This window comes from Gopherus flavomarginatus, chromosome 1, assembly GCF_025201925.1.
Source record: "Gopherus flavomarginatus isolate rGopFla2 chromosome 1, rGopFla2.mat.asm, whole genome shotgun sequence".
NCBI lineage: Eukaryota > Metazoa > Chordata > Testudines > Testudinidae > Gopherus > Gopherus flavomarginatus.
In genome coordinates, this window is record NC_066617.1 from 250,298,357 (window position 1) to 250,317,549 (window position 19,193).

Consider the following 19,193-nt stretch of genomic DNA (forward strand, 5'->3'; position numbering starts at 1 on the left):
GAGATGAATTTGGGTGCCTCCAGAGAGCTTGAAAGGGTGGGGTGTTTGTGGGGTTAGGGAGCTGTAGTGGAATCGCCAGGGAAGGTGGAGACCTTACAGAGGTAATGGATCCCGACACTGACTTGTTGGTCTCTTCAAGCTGAGACTGTGAAATGCCTTGCTGTAGGGAGGGTCTGGGTAGGAGAGGGATCTACAAGATTACCCTAGGCTGTGGAGGAACGGTGCTGGAGCTTCAGGGAGATGAGCAAGGGGAGATACCAGTGTGTTGCTATCGGGAAAGAGGCCGTTAGGAAGGGCTGCCTACTTTCCTCATCGAAGACCACCTACTCTTCAGTCATGCTGAGTATGTGAGGGTTGGGGGCAGAGGCAGTCCAGCCTCAGAGCCCTTGTAGACTCTTTGTAGAGTGCTGTCTGGTGTGCTTCCCTCCTCTCTCCCCACCAAAAACAAAACAAAACTAAATCTGCCAGAAGCAGGGGACTTGCTGTTAGAGAGAGTCTGTGCTGCTCTGTTTTCTGTCTGCTCTTTTCTGGGATTCCTTTTCCTTCTCTCTTGGGCCTTTTCTTTAGTTCTGGGCTTAAAAGAGAGGCAAGAGGAAGAAGTAAGGAGAGAGCAGCTGGACATGCAAACTGAGGCACACGCTCCCCACTTCAGGGAATTGGAGGCCAAGAAAATCTGGAAGAAGTGGGAACAGACCTGAGCCACCTTTGTGCTACAGGGCTTGATTGTCAGAGTCTGTGCCTCCTTGTTTGCTCGTGCAGCCATAAAATTAGGCATCTTTGACTCTCTTTATTGGTAGCATGGGAAAAGAGGGAAATATGACCAGATGATCTGCTGAGTAGCTAAATCCCTGTTGTCTGCTGCTAAAGAACATCCATGTGAACTCGTAAATTTAATATTTTTCTTTCTTCTTCAGAACCAGTATGAAAAACACAAAGAAGTTATTGCAGCCCAGGGCGTAAAGATTCTTGGGAAAGACCTGGAGAAAACATTGGCTGGTTTGCCCCTGCTTGTGGCTCATAAAGAGGATGAGATCCCAGTTCTTAAGGTGAGGCATTGCTGAACATATACAATTCCAGTAGGATCTATACTGGAATGCCAGGTAACATGAAATCCACTGAATGATTAAAAGTAACAGAATGAAAATCTTTTCAACAGGAATTTTTAATCTGTTAAAATGTTGAAACTTCAGCATGCAGGAAACGTAGCCATTTTGGTTGTATCTAAAACAATTTTCGTAATATGATAGTTTTGTGTTAACGCTATAACCTGTAACTGTAGCACAGTGGAATTTGTTAGTTTTCCATGATATTTATTACCAGGTAGAAAATTAGCTTACTGGAGTCTGATTCTGAGATTAAGTTATTAAAAACCAAACTGTGCAGTTTGTATGTATAGTTATTGTTTTGGGACCTGTAGTAATCTGGATCTATTTTATTAAAATTAGTGATTACCCAAAATACAAATTTGTTCTTTACATTAGTGAGATCAGAATACTTGAATTTACAGAACTGACTTCAGCATATGTTAGGACAAGAGTAGGCAACCTATGGCACGAGTGCCGAAGGCGGCATGCAAGCTGATTTTCAGTGGCACTCACACTATCTGGGTCCTGGCCACTGGTCCAGGGGGCTCTGCATTTTAATTTAATTTTAAATGAAGCTTCTTAAACATTTTAGAAACCTTATTTACTTTACATATAACAATAGTTTAATTATATATTATAGACTTATAGAAAGAGACCTTCTAAAAACGTTAAAATGTGTTACTGGCACGTGAAATCTTAAATCAGAGTGAATAAATGAAGACTTGGCACACCACTTCTGAAAGGTGGCTGACCTCTGTGTTAGGAAGTACTACACAAGAGTAACTTAGTGAGGACTTTTCCTATGCATGTTTAATTGTTTCGTGTCCTTGTGCTAATATAGCTGTACTACAGTTCTGGATGAGCTGCTTTTAGTTGTGTGGATCAAAAATCCACTTTTCAAAAACTTCGTCCCATCAAATGATATAAATGGACTGCCTCAGTGATTTAATCACATAACTTCCAGAACTGTCCACTTTAATATTAATTTAAAAACAAATGTTAAATTCATATTCCATAAAATCATAAAATTCTGACTGGCATATGTGTATATAGAAAATCTTCCATGCAGTGACCATCTGAGCACTCCCTAGAATTAAGGGGACAAAGATTTGTGTTTATCAAGGAACTGGACTGCATGTTTAATATTGCAGGAAGCCTGGGCAGGAGTTGGTATTTTGCTCTGAATTTAATGAGTTGGTCTTTTCTAGTCTGTTTTATGTAATAGGTAATTTGTTTGCTCAGTATATTGTACCACAAAGGGTATATAAAAATATCTGCTGACCAAGATTTTAGGGGTCTCTGCTTTTGTGGCTGATCAGAAAGGAGTAGCTTTGTTTTCTTACACTAGTGAAGATGCTATAGGTAGCTGACAATCACATTCTGCCTATATTGCCTGATCATCAATCTCAACAGTAGCGACTATTACTGTATTAGGAAGGAGAGAGCAGTGGGTTGAAGAAAAGAGTTACTTGCCTGTATTGTAACTGTTGTTCTTTGAGTTATGAGGGCAGACATGTATTCCACTCAGGGGTGCATGTGCACAGTGCACAAAAACTGGACAATTTTTTGCCTAGCAGTACTTGTATGGGCAGTGCTCGCTCTCCTCCCCCTCATGGTTATATAAAGGCACCACCCCAACTCCTCTCAGTTACTTTGCACCAAAATCCCCAGCTGGAGACTCTGATGCAGAGGGGTGGAGCATGGGTCGTGGAATACATGTCTGCACCCACATCTCGAAGAGCAGACATTACAATACAGGTAAGTAACTGTCTCTTCTTCTTTGAATGGTTGCAGGCATGTATTCCAGTCAGGTGATTCACAAGCAGTTCCAGCAGGAAATGAGCTTGGAGTCTCTTTAAATAGTGAGTGCAGAAGTGCATTCCCAAAGTTTGCATCAGATCTCGATGCCATGGTGATAACAGCATGTCTAGCAAAAGTATGCACAGAAGACCACATCGTAGCCCTGCAGGTATCTACTACTGAGACATTGCTAAGAAATGCAGCGCTGTGACCTGAGCTCTTGTTGAATGAGCCTGCAGTGACTGTGGAGGCATCATCTGAGCCCCTTCATAAGCTGTGGTAATGCACAGTTATTCACTTGGAACAATCCAGAGGGGAAAGCCAGGCCCTGGTAGTGATGGCCAGTGACAAGGAATCTGAGGAACTTCCTGTGGTCTGGGAAGATTGTCATTTGAAAATAAATGTTCTGAAGATAGAGAGCATGACAGCGCTGAGAAGAGGGGTGAGGGGTGAGAAGCTTTTACGGGAGGGAAAAATGTGTTTGAGAACAGCTGCCCTAGAGTACGCAAGATTTGTACCTGCTGTAACAGCAGTGTTTCGTGAGAGGAGTCCCTGGAGGATGGGGTAGAGGGATGGGAGGGGAGAATGGCTAGCAACTGAATGACATAACCCAGTTCCACAGTGCTTAGAACTCATCTGTCCATAATTGTCATCTCCCAAGCACTGTAGAAGTGAGACAGCCTGTCCCCAAATACCTGGGGCATAGGTATGACATTGAGAACTGAGGTGCTGCTCTCAAAACAGTGGTCAAACAGACTGTCTGGCTGAAGAAGGCCGTTTGACTAAATGTAGACCAAAAAGGTTTCCTCCTCAGTGACTTATGCCCCTTTCTGGGGAAATCTTGCTGCCTTACAGAAGGTAGGAAGGCTGATGGAAATATTGCTCAGAATGATATTGCTGTTGGTTCCCAAAATGCTGTCCATGTGGCTGGGTATAAACTCCCAACGAGCATAGGGTTCCCAACAGTCTTTGAAAGAATGTAATGTCTCATCCGTTTTCTCTGAGGGTAGGAAGTGACCATCAAATGGCAAGTCCACTATATGCTTTGTTGAATCTTAGGCACTGTGCCAGAGTTTTGTACCATGAGATTCTTCTCATAGTTACAGCCAAGGCCATGAGCCTGGATGAATCATCTGCTATATCCAGGACTGATTGTAAAGATGTTATGGCCACTAAATGACCTTCCATAAGAAAGGCCTTGAACTTCTCCCTGGAGGATTCTGGTAACGTGTCTACAAATTTGGTGTCCAGTTCATAAAATCATATTTTGATAAGTCTGTTGGTTTGCAATATGCATCTGCAAGGAGGAAGTCAGATAGCTTTCTCCCCATCAAATCTAGCCTTTTGAACTCTTGAGACATGAATGTATTTCTTCACTGTCTCACTCACTCATTTGCTGCTGTAACAACCAGGGAATTGGGAGCTGGATGGGTGAAATAGGATTTCAAGTCCTGCACTGGGATATAATCTCTCTTATCAGTGCACTTTGCTGTGGCCATTAACAAAGCCAGGGTACTCTGTAGGATTTAGCAGGCTCTAATGTTGCTTTGTTTATTGGGAGGGCAGCCAGAAGCCAGTGGCTGGAGGATATCCACCAACGTATGGGTATTTTCCTGCACAAACTTTGACCTGAATACCTCAGACCGATGGCATGCATTTGAACAGATCCTGATGTGATCTGTAGTCCTCTGGTACTGGAGGAGACAAGGACTGAAGTACCACTTCGTCATCGGTGCTGAAGAGGACGAGGTAGCTGGGGCCAGTGGAATCCTTTGTGGAATGACATCCGACTCTCCCAAAGGTTCAGGATGTCGTCATGCAGAGGGACTGCAGGACAGGTGGTTTCAGTGGGGAGCCTACTGGAGGTACAGGTGTTGTCATTCTAGAGCAGGGGTGGGCAAACTACGAGCTGCGTCAGATATTTTAATCTGGCCCTTGAGCTCCCGCTGGGGAGCACGGTCTTGGGCTTGCCCTGCCCCGCCCTGGCGCTCCAGCCAGGCAGTGGGATCAGGGGTTTGACCTGCTCTGTGCATCCCATGGCTCCACACGGTTCCCGGAAGCAGCGGCATGTCCCCTCTGTCTCCTACACATAGGGGCAATCAGAGGGCTCCACATGCTGCCCCTGCCCCAAGCACCACCCCTGCAGCTCCCATTGGCTGGGAACTGTGGCCAATGGAAGGTGCAGGGGCGGTGCCTGGGGGGACAGGGCAGCACCTCTGCGTAGGACCTGGTAGGGGGACATGCCGCTGCTTCCGGAAGCTGCAGGGGTGGTACCTGCGGGCGGGTTAGTACGCAGAGCTGCCTGGCCACGCCTCCGCGTAGGAGCTGGTGGGGAGATATGCTGCTGGGAGATGCTTGAGGTAAGCACTGCCTGGAGCCTGCACCCCGATCCCCCTCCCGTTCCCCTACCCCAACCCTGATTCCCCCAGCCCCACTCCAGAGCCTGCATCCCCAGCCGGAGCCCTCCTGTGGCCACTCCTGACCAAGATAGCGAGTGTCCTGCACTATCCATGGCCCAACCCCACAGTGGCATCAGTAAGAAAGGAACAGTTGATGGCTTTTTGAATACCGGTACCAGTTCCGAACTTATACTGGGCCCCAAAAGAGGCATCGGTATCAAAATGAAGCTGGTCTCAGGCCAGCAGACACAGACTGCGTCATAGTCTGTATCAGTACCAAGGATTCAATCCATGTCAACGATACGTCAGTTTCAGCAGGAAACTGCCACCAAACCCAGGAGAGCTGAGGACTCAGCAAATGTTGCCACTGCAGCTGTATTACCCTGAATAAGCAGTGAAACAGACAGGCGGGCACAGCAGATCTGCTGCTTGATAGGCAGTCAGAGTGGAGACTGACAGTGCTGTCATCTCTGCCAAGGGTACCAATCTTAAAGGGCACCCCTGAGGTGGTACTGGAATCAATGGTACAGATTCTTCCTGATCCTACCTCGGTACCGGAGATTGGGTCCTGCTCTGTCCTGCATACTGGGAGACTCCCGGTGCCAGTTGGTACTTCTCTTAGGTGGAGCAGATGATCTCCCTGACCTCTGAAACAACCACACTGTTTTGTGGCTTCTTTTTCTCAGGGGACCTGATGAAGGGGAGCAGTCCCTGTTCTTGTTTTTTGGTTTTTTTTTTCCTCTGGGTGAGTACTCCAAGCTCGTTCTAGAAGCACCAGTCCATACTGGCTGCGGCAGTCCCACACTGAGGCAGGCCTCATTGGCTGCTTGAGAAGGTGCTGTTTTAATTCTAAGTCTCTAGCTACCTGTGTCCTCTTTTTAAAGGACTTACATATAGAGCATCTTTCTTTAAAGTGCCCTTCCCCAAGACACAATACACTTCTGGTGTGGGAATCATTTAGGGGATAACTGCCCCATGCGAAGGGCAATATTTAAACCCTGATGAGGGCATTCCACAGGGAGATACTACCTAACCCTAGTTAAGGGTACTAACTATAACTATATACAAAGATGATGCAAAAAAGAAAAAGCACACTAGGGGTTCAGACTCCAGCTGTGGGTGGTGAAAAGGAACTGAGGGTGAGGTTGGGGCAGTGTTGCCCTCATATAGTCATGGGAGGGCTTATGAGGGGAGGGAAGCAAGCACTGCCCCTAGGGCAAAATTTTCTAGCTTTGGTGTGCTGGGTGTGCACACGCCTGAGTGGAATACATGTCTGCAAACACCTGAAGAAGATAGACTCTTTCAATAATAATGCAAAACCTACCTTTTTGCAAAATCTTCAAATGATTTGGTAGGACTTCATGGTCCAGAGATTCTTCTAGCTATATTGGAGGGGGAGAAGAAACTTCTCCGTATACTGACAGAAACATCAGTTACTTTAGTCATGGAGTGGTGGAGCACATAGTGTCAAGATACCATATTGATGGGTGCATTGTAAGACTGTGGATGGATAGAGGAGTTTTGAAGCTTAGCTGGTTATTGTAGCTTGGTAAGATTGCTAAAACTTGCTTTTTCTTTTTAAAGGATGAGTTAATACATGAACTGAAGCAAACGCTGAACGCTATCAAGTTGGAAGAGAAAGGTGTTTATGTCCAGGCCTCTACGTTAGGCTCTTTGGAGGCGCTACTTGAATTTCTTAAGACATCAGAAGTGCCAGTAAGTATTTGATACAACGAAAACATTAGAAAGTTATGGTCTGAAATACTCTGTTCATCTAACTGAAGAAGAGCAGGATAGTCATTTATTGCTTTTCCCCCACAGTATGCTGGAATTAACATAGGTCCTGTCCATAAAAAGGATGTTATGAAGGCATCAGTTATGCTGGAACATGATCCTCAGTAAGTAACTTTTTCTTATGCTGTTGTGCTCATTGCAACATATGGTAAAATTTCCAACGGTTACTTGTTCTGTAGGCTACGTCACAGCTGATCTTTATTTATTTATTGAAACTTGCAGGTATGCAGTAATTCTGGCATTTGATGTGAGGATTGAACGAGATGCCCAGGAAATGGCTGATAGTTTAGGAGTTCGAATTTTTAGTGCAGAAATAATTTATCACTTATTTGATGCCTTTACAAAATACAGGCAAGACTACAAAAAACAGAAACAGGAAGAGTTCAAGTAAGTGAGAGTTGTCCTTATTTGGAGGCTTTCAAACTTGTGTAATCTCTAATGGAATGAAAAGCATACATTGAATGCATATTTCTGTTAAGCATGGAGTTCTTCTGATGAAGTTCTAGTGAGGTACTGGAGTCAACGGGAGGGTGATCTCCAACCTCCACACAGAATTCCCTCAGGAGTATGGGGTTTTGGAATCCTTTCTGCTTGCTCAAGTGACAAAAACAATTTAACTATTCTTTTTGCAGATTCAGGAAAGCAATGCCTGAGTGAACTGGGTTTTATTGCTTCTTGCACATTTTATGCACTTGTTAACCAAGTTCCAGCTTGTGACTATTTCTGACCTTGGTTAAACAAATACGGCCCCATCCAAAGCTTGTAGAGGTGAACTGAGGGCAGCATTTGACCTGCAGAATCCATATTGCTGGTGTTGTGCGAACAAGCAAGAACCCAGCTTGCCTCTCAGATCTCAAATCGAGTTTGCAGGGCTAGCAGTTAAAAAGATGGATATTTTTATTTGTGTAATGAGTAAATTTCTGGGGATCATTGTGACAAACATAAGACCCTTGCAATGTTGTTTCTACTTTTTGTTTTTGAGAACTGCATTTTAATCAGTATTCTTATAGTTACTGTCATTTGTTCTTAATTGTTGTTGAAGCTAGTCAAAATAAAGCTCACACAAGCTACTCTCCTATATGATCTGCTTCGACTAGAATGGTTCAGAATTTGTTCACATTGAGTGAATATTCTCTTCTGAAATAATTATAAATGTCTAAAGTGTGTATGTGTGGGAGAAGCTCCAAACGTAACAGCATGATATACAATATTTCAAAATGCCTCTTCCCTGTCATTTCTTAGGCATATAGCAGTATTTCCTTGCAAGATGAAAATACTTCCCCAGTTTATTTTCAACTCTCGTGACCCAATAGTGATGGGTGTAGTGGTGGAAGCAGGCCAGGTGAAGCAGGGGACTCTCATGTGTGTACCTAGCAAAAATGTAAGTAAGCGTTCTCATCTTTCTACTATGAGCATAATAAGAGTTTTGGCCTGATGAAGTTGGCAGGACAACATTCAGTTCCCTCAAAAGCTGCTATATATGCATCCCAAAAGGACAGAATCTCTGTGGGAGCTGCGCGCTCCCCTAAAATGAGCCTCCTTTCTAAGGATAGGCCAGTGTTGGAGCATGGTCTGGAGTGAACATATGTGCCTGTGCTGGATGATGTAACCTTGGGTTGTAGCAGAGAGAAGAAGCAGGTTGAGAGAGGCCGCATTACTAGAGTCCTCTCCCAGCACAGTTCCTGTGGTGCAGCACTACATTGTAGTGATGAAAACTCAGTTCTTGCCAGCTAGCAGCAGGAGGAAGTAAACTCACCTTTTAAGAAAAAAAGTAACTAAGTTACATCTTCCAAATCAGTTTTAAAACCAGGTTTTTGATACTTCAGGAGTTCTAGAGGTGAATGTAAATGCGTGTGTGTTGCTCTCTCATTGTAGTAAAATGCTGAGAGAGCAACTGGAGGGATGTATTACGGTAGCAGTCTTGAAAGTAAATTTTCTATATTCTGTGCATCCATGAGAAGCCCCAGAATGGTGGTGGGATGTGGGGAAAGCCGTGTGGACTGAAGTTCCTTTGGGATGTGTAACAGCTTCTACGTTGTGTTACAGTTTGTTGAAATTGGAATAGTTACAAGTATTGAGGTGAACCACAAACAAGTGGATGTTGCAAAAAAGGGCCAAGAAGTCTGTGTGAAAATAGAACCTATTCCTGGTGAATCGCCTAAAATGTATGGACGACACTTTGAAGCGACAGATATCCTAGTCAGTAAGGTAAAAATTTCCTAGCAGAGACTTGCACTTTTTTTAAGGCTGGTGGTGTGTTGGTAACTTGGCTTGAAGTGGAGGTTGGATGTGAAAGCCTGAGGAATTCTAAAATTCTCAGCACTGGCCCCCCATGCTAGTGGGGCACACTGACTACTGACTGCATGGCACGTGTAGTACAGCTCAGCTTCTCGCAGAAATCTGGATTTCCTGACTGACATTAGTGGCACTGATAGTGACTCTTGCAGTACTGCTATTAAGAATGCAAACTGGTGTCACCAAACGAATGAAACACTAAATAGATCTTGCATCATCCTTCTGAGACTGAGGAAGTAAGTTAGCTAAGAGCAAAGGGTGGTAGGGGAGAGGCCCATTTGTTCAGTGTGGTGAATGAATGCATACAGCATTCTGTAGTGCGTCACTTTCTTTGTACAGCTTTGCCCAGTTAGTACTCTGGACAGAACTGCCAGGATGTTCAATACTAGCTGCTGAAGTTTGTCTGTTGTGGGGGGCAAGGTATAAACACTGACAATTCATTGACTCTGATCTCACATTTTAAAAACTACTTTATTGGTATTACAGTAAGTATAAAGTCCCATTGTTTTAGGCACTATGCAAACATAGTGAAAGTCTTTGCCCCGACCAGCTTACAATCTAGACAAGATAGGCAAAGGATGAGGAGGGGAAACTGAGGCAAAGTGGATTGCCCATGTAGACAGCAGGTTGGGGCAAAGTTGGTATTAGAACCCTGATTTCCTCACACCTAGCCTAGTGCCCTATCGTCTAGACCACACTACCTTAAATATTTTGGGGAATAAAACACTTGTTTCTAATATTCATATGTTGTATACTTGCAGATTAGTCGTCAGTCCATTGATGCCCTGAAGAACTGGTTCAGAGATGAAATGCAGAAGTCTGACTGGCAGCTTATTGTAGAACTGAAGAAAGTGTTTGAAATAATTTAGGCTTTTTTTTTTTTTATAAGCAATGGGCAGGCTGGAATATTACTCACTATTCCTGTTCTAAAAACCGCCAACAAAGTCAGAGTATTGAAGAGACTGTTGGACTTACGTTTGGGAGGAAAATATGTGGATAAAATGTTTTCCATGAGAAACCAAGAAACTTACACTGGTTTGACAGTGGTCAATTTACATGTCCCCACGGTTCCACTGTGCCTATTCACCTCTCCCATGGCCCTTCCCTTTTAGTGGCTGCTGTTTTAAAGTTTGCCCTTTCCCACCCCCCAATCAACAAATAAATAAAAATTGAATTTTTATTACAGAACTAAAACTTTCACTTTTATATTGATATCAGTACTGCAGTATTTGATTTAACCAAGCTTTTGCAGACTTTGGTTCTCGGACATGTTTGATGTAAGAAATACTTCTTTATTTATGCATACCTCGCTCTCCTTGATTTCCCTCCCCCTCCCCATTCTTCTGCTTTGTGCCTATAGGAATTTTTTAAAATAGAAAATTAGGTGATCAGATATTTCGGTATTTGCTTTGTGTGAAACAATGATGTAAAGCATAGTTGGCCACCTTTAATTGCTTGTACAGTTCATGAAAGTCAACTTAATCTGTAATCATTACAAAGCAGAGCCACAAATAAAGGAAATGGACATATTAGCCCTTTTTGTTAGAATTTGTTTCAATAAGTAAAGCATCTGTTGATGGGCTTTTCTGTAAAAGTGAAGTTTACATCTGTCGTACCAACAGATAAGGTAACAGAATTTTACAGGTCCATCATTTTAAAGAAAGAAACCACCAGATCTCTCTCCTGTGGTGCTGCCAGCATCCGCTCACAAAGAAGAAAAAAAACCATGGTTAAATAAAATGTTCCTGGTTTAGGTTTGGAAATCTGGTAATAACAGCCCCACACCATGTGCTGTAATGCCAGAGGAGCTCTGATAGAAATAACTTTGGTTAGAAATTCTGTTTTCTTGCCATTATTCAGAATGTGCTAAGTAGGCATAACTTTGGTTAGAAATTCTGTTTTCTTGCCATTATTCAGAATGTGCTAAGTAGGCATAACAGGATGACCTGATAGGCAGACAAAGCAAACGTGTGCTTTATCTCCAGTGGCCGAGCCAAACTTTTAGGTGTTGCAGCAAAGTTATTGACTGACTGGTTCAACAGCTGGACACTTGATGGCAGATTCACCCTGTGAAGACCCAACAAGAGGGGATGCCATTTTAGATTTCGTTTTGGTGACTAGCGAGGACCTCATAGAAGAAATGGTTGTAGGGGACAACCTTGGTTTGAGTGATCATGAGCTAATTCAGTTCAAACTAGATGGAAGGATAAACAAAAATAGATCTGGGACTAGGGTTTTTGATTTCAAAAGGGCTAACTTTAAAGAATTAAAGAAATTAGTTAAGGAAGTGGATTGGACTGAAGAACTCGTGGATCTGAAGGTGGAGGAGGCCCGGAATTACTTCAAGTCAAAGTTGCAGAAACTATCAGAAGCCTGCATCCCAAGAAAGGGGAAAAAATTCATAGACAGGAGTTGTAGACCAAGCTGGATGAGCAAGCATCTCAGAGAGGTGATTAAGAAAAAGCAGAAAGCCTACAAGGAGTGGAAGATGGGAGGGATGAGCAAGGAAAGCTGCCTTATTGAGGTCAGAACACGTAGGGATAAAGTGGGAGAGGCCAAAAGCCATGTAGAGTTGGACCTTGCAAAGGGAATTAAAACCAATAGTAAAAGTTCTTTCTTTTTTTTCTTATTTATATGGCTATAGAAGTGGGACTGCTAAACACTGAGGTTGGAGTGGAGGTTAAGGATAATCTAGGCATGGCCCAATATTCAAACAAATACTTTGCCTCAGTCTTTAATGAGGAGCTTAGGTATAATGGTAGCATGACAAATAGGAAGGAGGATAGGGAGGTAGATATTACCACATCTGAGGTGGAAGCCAAACTCAAACAGCTTAATGGGACGACATCAGGGGGCCCAGATTATTTTCATCCAAGAATATTAAAGGTACTGGCACATGAAATTGCAAGCCCACTAGCAAGAATTTTTAATGAATCTGTAAACTCAGGGGTTGTACCATACGACTGGAAAATTGCTAACATAGTTCCTATCTTTAAGAAAGGAAAGAAAAATGATCCAGGCAACTACAGGCCTGTCAGTTTGACATCTCTAGTATGCAAGGTCTTGGAAAAATTTTTGAAGGAGAAAATAGTCAAGGACATTGAGGTCAATGGTAATTGGGACAAAATACAACATGGTTTTACAAAAGGTAGATCGTGCCAAACCAACCTGATCTCCTTCTTTGAGAAGGTAACAGATTTTCTAGACAAAGGAAATGCAGTGGCTCTAATTTACCTCGATTTCAGTAAGGCATTTGACACAGTTCCACATGGGGAATTGTTAAAGATGGGGATCAATATGAAAATTGAAAGGTAGATAAGGAACTGGTTAAAGGGGAGACTACAATGGGTCGTACTGAAAGGTGACTTGTCAGGCTGGAGGGAGGTTACTAGTGGAGTTCCTCAGGGATCGGTTTTGGGACCAATCTTATTTAATCTTTTTATTACTGACCTTGGCACAAAAAGTGGGAATGTGCTAATAAAGTTTGTGGATGACACAGAGCTGGGAGGTATTGCTAACACAGAGAAGGACGGGGTATCATACAGGATGATCTGGATGACCTTGTAAACTGAAGTAAGAGTAATAGGATGAAACTTAATAGTGAAAAGTGCAAGGTCATGCATTTAGGGATTAATAACAAGAATTTTGGTTATAAATTGGGGAAACATCAATTGGAAGTAACAGGAGGAAAAGGACCTCAGAGTATTGGTTGATCACAGGATGACTATGAGCCGCCAATGTGATATGGCTGTTAAAAAAGCTAATGCAGTCTTGGGATGCATCAGGCAAGGTATTTCCAGCAAAGATAAGGAGGTGTTAGTACCTTTATACAAGGCACTGGTGAGCCCTCATCTGGAATAGTGTGTGCAGTTCTGGTCTCCCATGTTTAAGAAGGATGAATTCAAACTGAACAGGTACAGAGACGGGCTACTAGGATGATCCAAGGAATGGAAAATCTGTCTTATGAAAGGAGACTCAAAGAGCTTGGCTTGTTTAAGCCTAACCAAAAGAAGGCTGAGGGGAGATATGATTGCTCTTTATAAATATATCAGAGGGATAAATATCAGGGAGGGAGAGGGCTTAGTACCAGTGTGGGCACAAGAAGAAATGGATATAAACTGAACACTAGGAAGTTTAGACTAGATGAAGGTTTCTAACCATTAGAGGAGTGAAATTCTGAACAGCCTTCCAAGGGCAGTAGTGGGGGCAAAAGACATATCTGGCTTCAGACCTAAGCTTGATAAGTTTATGGAGGGGATGGTATGATGGGATAGCCTAATTTTGGCAATTAATTTGGCAACTTACCTGGTGATAACCAAAGATCAGTATGCCCAGTGGTCTGTGATGGGATGTTAGATGGGGTGGGATCTGAGTTACTACAGAGAATTATTTCCTGGGTGCTGGCTGGGGAGTCTTGCCCACGTGCTCAGGGTTTAGCTGATCACTATATTTGGGGTTGGGAAGGAATTTTCCTCTAGGGCAGATTGGCAGAGGCCCTGGAGGTTTTTCGCCTTTCTCTGCAGCATGGGGCATAGGTCACTTGCTGGAGCATTTGCTGCAGCTTGAGGACTTCAGACATGGGGTTTGTTACAGGAGTGGGTAGGTGAAATTCTGTGGCCTGCATTGTACAGGAGGTCAGACCTTAAAGCCTATGAGTCTAAAATGCACCTGCTAATTTTGACTGTGGGGTAGATGGAAATAAGTCTATTGTGGGTAGCCTTGATTTAAAAAGGACATTCAACTCAGTGTTAGATCTAGCCTAGATCAGTTAGAATTTTTTTCAGCTGTTGCTGAATATATAAACTTGGCTTTATAAGATTTTAGCTGAGTGTTTCTGGCACAATGTAAATATGAGAATGAGACTTGTACATCCATAGTGTCAGCACATTCCTAAAACTAACTTGAAATATAGAATCCCACATTCCAGTTTGAAATTCACTGTTCAGAGGAAAGCTGCTATGTAACCACCTGTTAAGCAAATTCAAGTGGCAGTAATACAGTTCAAAGCCATCTTTTGCTTTTAACTGTGATTTTTGATCTCAGGCTTAAAGGCCCTCACATTTTTGCTAGTGGAACTATCTTCTGAAGATAGTGAGCTCTGGCTGGATTGCCCTTCTCTTCCCTCCCCCCTCCCCTTTTTTTTAAAAGGGTTGGAGGAGCTCCCATTACAGGGCATCTTGGTTTAACTACTCTGTTCCCTGACACATTATTTTGGACTATGGTGGCTTGAACAAAAATGCATTAGTCATCAGTAGACCCAGAAGCAAGCACCTTTTAATAATTAAAAGGTAGAACACCACCAATAAAAAAAAAAAGACCATCAGGACATTCAAGCTCACTTCTGGAAAGGGCTACATTTCATTATGGTCTGAGTTTGGTAAAATTAAAGATCTGTCCACCCCTCAGTCCAGTGGCTCTCCTACTGGTGACATTGGGTGTGTTTTCATAAAGATGAGTATAGACTGACCTTTAGTAACAGGTTCCCCTTCCTCCCCCATGTAATCTGTTCTGTAAGTGTTCTTTGAGATGTGTTGCCATCTGTCCATTCCACTCTTGGTGTGTGCATGGGCCTAGGGCACTAGCATAGGAAATGTTTCCCTTAGCAGTACCTGTAGGGGCAGTGAATGCACCTTGTGCTGCTCTGCAATGCTATAAAGGAGTGGAGAGACCCTTGATCTCTCCTCTCAGTTCCTTCTTACCAGACAGCCTTAGATATGCATAGGAAGGAGGGTGGGTCATGCAATGAACATGGGCAACAGCCCAAAACACAGTTACAGGTTAGTAACCATTTTTTCTTTGAGTAGTTGCACATGTCCATTCCACTTCTGGATTGACCTGCATGTGAGTGGCCTCTATCTGAACAACAGCTGAAGGAACACACAAATCTGGCATTCTTTTAGATTGCTGAGAGATGAAAAAGCAAAAGTAAGTGCTAAAGATCAAGTTCCAGCTCTACAACTTTCTGGTATAGGTGCTTGAGGTAGAAAGGCTACAGCAACTGATTTTTTTTTAAAAATGCACTAACAGCTTGGTCAGCAGAGTTAAATTGGCTATGGAGTAATAGCACACACACCTATACAAAAGGAAATCCACACTGAAAGTCAACTTCACCACAAACACCAGAGCCCAGATGAGGAGTCTAGGGGCGTCTGGCCCAGGACCCCCAAGATGGACTTGGCAGAAAGTCACTGATTTCTGTGCTAACAAGTTTATTTTTACGCTGTGTCCCCATCAACTAATAAACCTTCTGTTTTACTGGCTGGCTGACAATCATGTCTGACTGCAGGGTTGGGTGCAGGACCCTCTGGCTTCCCCAGGAGCCCCCCCGGGCAGATTCGCTGAGGGAAGCGCATGGTGTGGAAGGGGATACTGAATGCTCCAAGGACAGCCAGGAAGGTCGAAGCTGTGTAAGCTGCTTGCCCTGGAGATAGTATGGTCAGAGAGAGGAGGCTCCCCTAGAGTCCTGACTGGCTTTGTATGGAGTGCTTCCAGAGCATCACCCTGACAGGGCATGTGATGGGCTGTTCTGCCCTTTACATTATTGCACAGCAAGGGGCACATGCAGAGGCCTGACAGAAAAAAATCTCTGCTAGCAGCACAGCTTTCAGAAAGTTATATACATCTTCAACAAAAATTATGGATGCAAAGATCTTCTAAAAGAGATGCTCTAGGAACTATTTTGGGGAAGTTCTAGGAGGTCAGACTACATCATCACAATGGTCCCTGCTGGCTTTGGAATTACTGAGTGAGGTTCTTTGGCCTGTGTTACTGCAGGTGCTCAGACCAGGTGGTCATAATGGTCCCTTCATAATCTATGAAACTATGCTGCAGCAACTGAGCAACAATAGTAAATATTTACTAAGCAAAATACATCATCTGATTGCAATTCAGGGCTGAAAAATAATGCTGACATTCTTTACACTTAAATAGGCAAATTCATTCCATAGTTATAGATTTTGTTATTTGGGTCAGGTTCTGTATAAGACATGATGTGTTAACTGTTGCAGTCAACTACCATTTTGTGCTCACTGCGTGACTTTCACTCCCCAAACAATGGAAACGTCCCCTATAGCTGCTTTAAGGTAACATATGCCACAACATCTACATTTACTGTAACTCTACAGTGGGCACTTCCCATCTAATGAAAAACCTGAGAAGTGATTAGAGTGGGAGCTGAGCTGAGCTTGCCAGGAACACACTCTGTGCCCTTCCAGTTTTTTTCTGAGCTACCCACGCATGCCTCACTCTGATCCTTCTCCATCATGGGGAAAGAAGGGAGCAGCAAGGTCCCCAGTACGCCAACCCTGGATTCTGCAAAAGAGGTAACAATGTGAAATGTTAAAAGGAAAAACATACATGCAAGTAATTTAAAACTTTGAACACCCATCACTATGGTAACAAAGGTTTTCTGAATGGGGCCACAGAAATCACAGCAGTTTTATGTGCAGTGTAGTTAAAGAGTGTGCTACAGAGTCTATGGAACTTATGCTTTCATACTTTGTGGACCTACAAATGTACAGAACACAGTGTATGCATTAGTTCTATGGGTATTGTCTTTATAATCCCAAAGGCAAAATAGATAAATTATTCAACCCAAAGCACTGCCTGTGATTTTAAGCTGTCACACTGACATGTATTCTAGACTACTGTATATAAACAGGTACAATGATTCATGGATTTTTCTCTCAGAATTTTTTTGAGAGAACTAAATAAGCGCTTACACTGCAGAGATTAGTAAAATGACTCAAAGCTACAGCTTTAATAAAGGGTTAGCTATATTCAAACTGAAGCAATGACAAAATGGAATCAGTACAAAAATATACATACAGTTCTTTATTAAACAACTGTAAACACTTCACTGTAAAAATCCATAAAACTTTATAAACAAACATTTTGCAAATAGATTCTATACTACAATAAAAGAATTTTAACACAATTATTTACATGCAATACTGACAAATTTGGCACTTTTTGAAAAGAAATGTACAAAACACTTTTTTGTTTAAAAAGAAATTGAAAATTATAAAAACTCAGAGCCTTACTATCATGCACTTTGCAAATACCTCACAAGCACTTATGGCACAGCTAGCAGAGAGCTCCAGGCTCCCACCAAGCTCTTTATTACAAGTTAAGTTCAGATAACTTTTAATGTGCTTCCATAAGTTTGTTGTAAAACCACCTGAACATTGTCAAGAATGAAGTCAAATGCCATATTCCAAACTGATTCCACAGACTGCTGCATTAACCTGGAGGGGGGGGGGAAAAAAAGGTAGCCATGCTTAGAACAATACAACAGTCATCCTTCCCAGGTCGATGTGTATTACAGTACGGGATGCTTTGGGAAGAGTTTGTTTCCAACAGCCAAAGAGAAAAAATCCCACTAGAAATGAATCACAGCAGTTCAATATAAAAAATGTTTAGATTAGTCTTCAGTAAAACAACATACAAAAAACTACGTTAAAAGATTATTAAGAAATAATAATTATGCCAGAATTATGCCAGTACAACCTTAATTTGGCCCCTTTATGCATATTCATTATTCTTTAATTACATGATTGCTAAATTAAAGTTGCACAAGATCTTAATTCTGGCATTTCCTAACTTTGGAGTTTAATAATGTTCTCTTAATGTAATTTGCTATGTTTTAAAAAAAGGAAAACCAACCCCCTGAAATTCCATGATGTGGCATCATACTGACATACCCCTGTGGCTCATCAGCAGCATTGAAACTTTTAGATCCATAGATCTCTGCCACTGAGCTAACTGGATAACTGATAGCAGTGGTAGGTTGCTATCCTTTATGCGGACCAGCAAGAAGGAGAATGAGACACCTTGCTAATGGGTTTCACAAATATTTGCTGAGACAGGAATGGTGACACTGATTGAGGGATCTTGTGTTCCATTCCAAACTCTAGAGTGGAGTGTACACTCTAACGGACATAGACTCTTCTGCCCATTTACCCCAAGCTTGACACCTTCTGCACCATCCCTTCCAACCTGCCTCTATCCCATCACTGACTCCTCATCCTATTCCATTCTCCTCACCTAGTTAGTCCCAATCTCCACTCCCCAAGTTTCTGACCCAGTCTCCTTGCCCAGTAAATTCTAGTCCCCCCCCACCACCCTACCCAGCCTCCACTTCCTGATCTCCCCCCCCCCTCCATTATGCAGCCTAGTCTCCATCCCCATCTCATTCAATCTCACTTGTCCTCACCTTCCTCTGCTCCTTGGCCCAGTGTCTTTGCCCAGTCAGTCTCAGTTCTCTCCCTGTGCCCCAGCTCCTTGTCAGTTTTGTCTCCCTTCTGCTCACCTCCTTCAACCTGCCTCACTGGCCTCCAGCTCCAGATTCCTTATCCAAGCTCAGTTTTGCCACCATCCAGTCTTCTCACCCATTCTCCTCCTCAGCCCTAGCTTCCTTGCCCAGCCAGTCCCAGCCCTCCTTGCTAGCTTCCAGTCCCAGTCTCCACTCCCCATCTGTCTCAATTTATTCCCCAAACCTCCCCCGCAATGCCAGTTGTCCATCTCTTCTCCCCTCTGCATTTGAATCAGATGGCTTCCTCCTCCCTTCTGCCAACAAGGGGTCACAGAATGCCCAGAAGTCAGTCTCCCTGCTCTCAGTTCTAGCGTCCACTCTGGCCCAAAGCAGCCATTGTGGGGAAAGTCCAGTTTTGGAGCGTCCTGAGTCTGGAGAGGGCTTGCTCAGTTGCGCTGTGGGGCAACACATGCACATTCTGATCATACACGGAAGCTGTGAGAGGCTCAAGCATGCTCAGTGAGGAGAGAAGCCCCAGAGAATTCAGCTAAGCTCCAGGAAGTCTCT

At 43.2% G+C, this 19,193-nt stretch overlaps 2 protein-coding genes across 12 annotated transcripts in view; one reads left to right on the forward strand and one right to left on the reverse strand.

The window, feature by feature from the left end:
• The window catches only part of EIF5B (eukaryotic translation initiation factor 5B), a 70,270-nt gene extending 59,365 nt beyond the window's left edge, over positions 1-10,905 (forward strand). For 2 of the 3 annotated variants that reach the window (XM_050921691.1, XM_050921681.1), the window contains exons 18-24: positions 915-1,046; positions 6,869-7,000; positions 7,106-7,182; positions 7,301-7,465; positions 8,321-8,459; positions 9,125-9,286; positions 10,135-10,905. In XM_050921691.1, the coding sequence (XP_050777648.1) occupies positions 915-1,046; positions 6,869-7,000; positions 7,106-7,182; positions 7,301-7,465; positions 8,321-8,459; positions 9,125-9,286; positions 10,135-10,242 (915 nt within the window). In that variant the 3' untranslated portion in view covers positions 10,243-10,905. Of the gene's footprint in view, positions 1-914; positions 1,047-2,879; positions 3,798-6,868; positions 7,001-7,105; positions 7,183-7,300; positions 7,466-8,320; positions 8,460-9,124; positions 9,287-10,134 lie in introns of those variants that run through there. The other variant, XM_050921702.1, reaches the window with a different exon arrangement.
• A 6,288-nt stretch (positions 10,906-17,193) lies between these two features.
• Positions 17,194-19,193, reverse strand: part of REV1 (REV1 DNA directed polymerase) — a 121,815-nt gene continuing 119,815 nt past the window's right edge. For all 9 annotated transcript variants that reach the window (XM_050921595.1, XM_050921604.1, XM_050921575.1 and 6 more), the window contains one exon: positions 17,194-17,619. In XM_050921595.1, the coding sequence (XP_050777552.1) occupies positions 17,508-17,619 (112 nt within the window). In that variant the 3' untranslated portion in view covers positions 17,194-17,507. The remainder of the gene's footprint in view (positions 17,620-19,193) is intronic.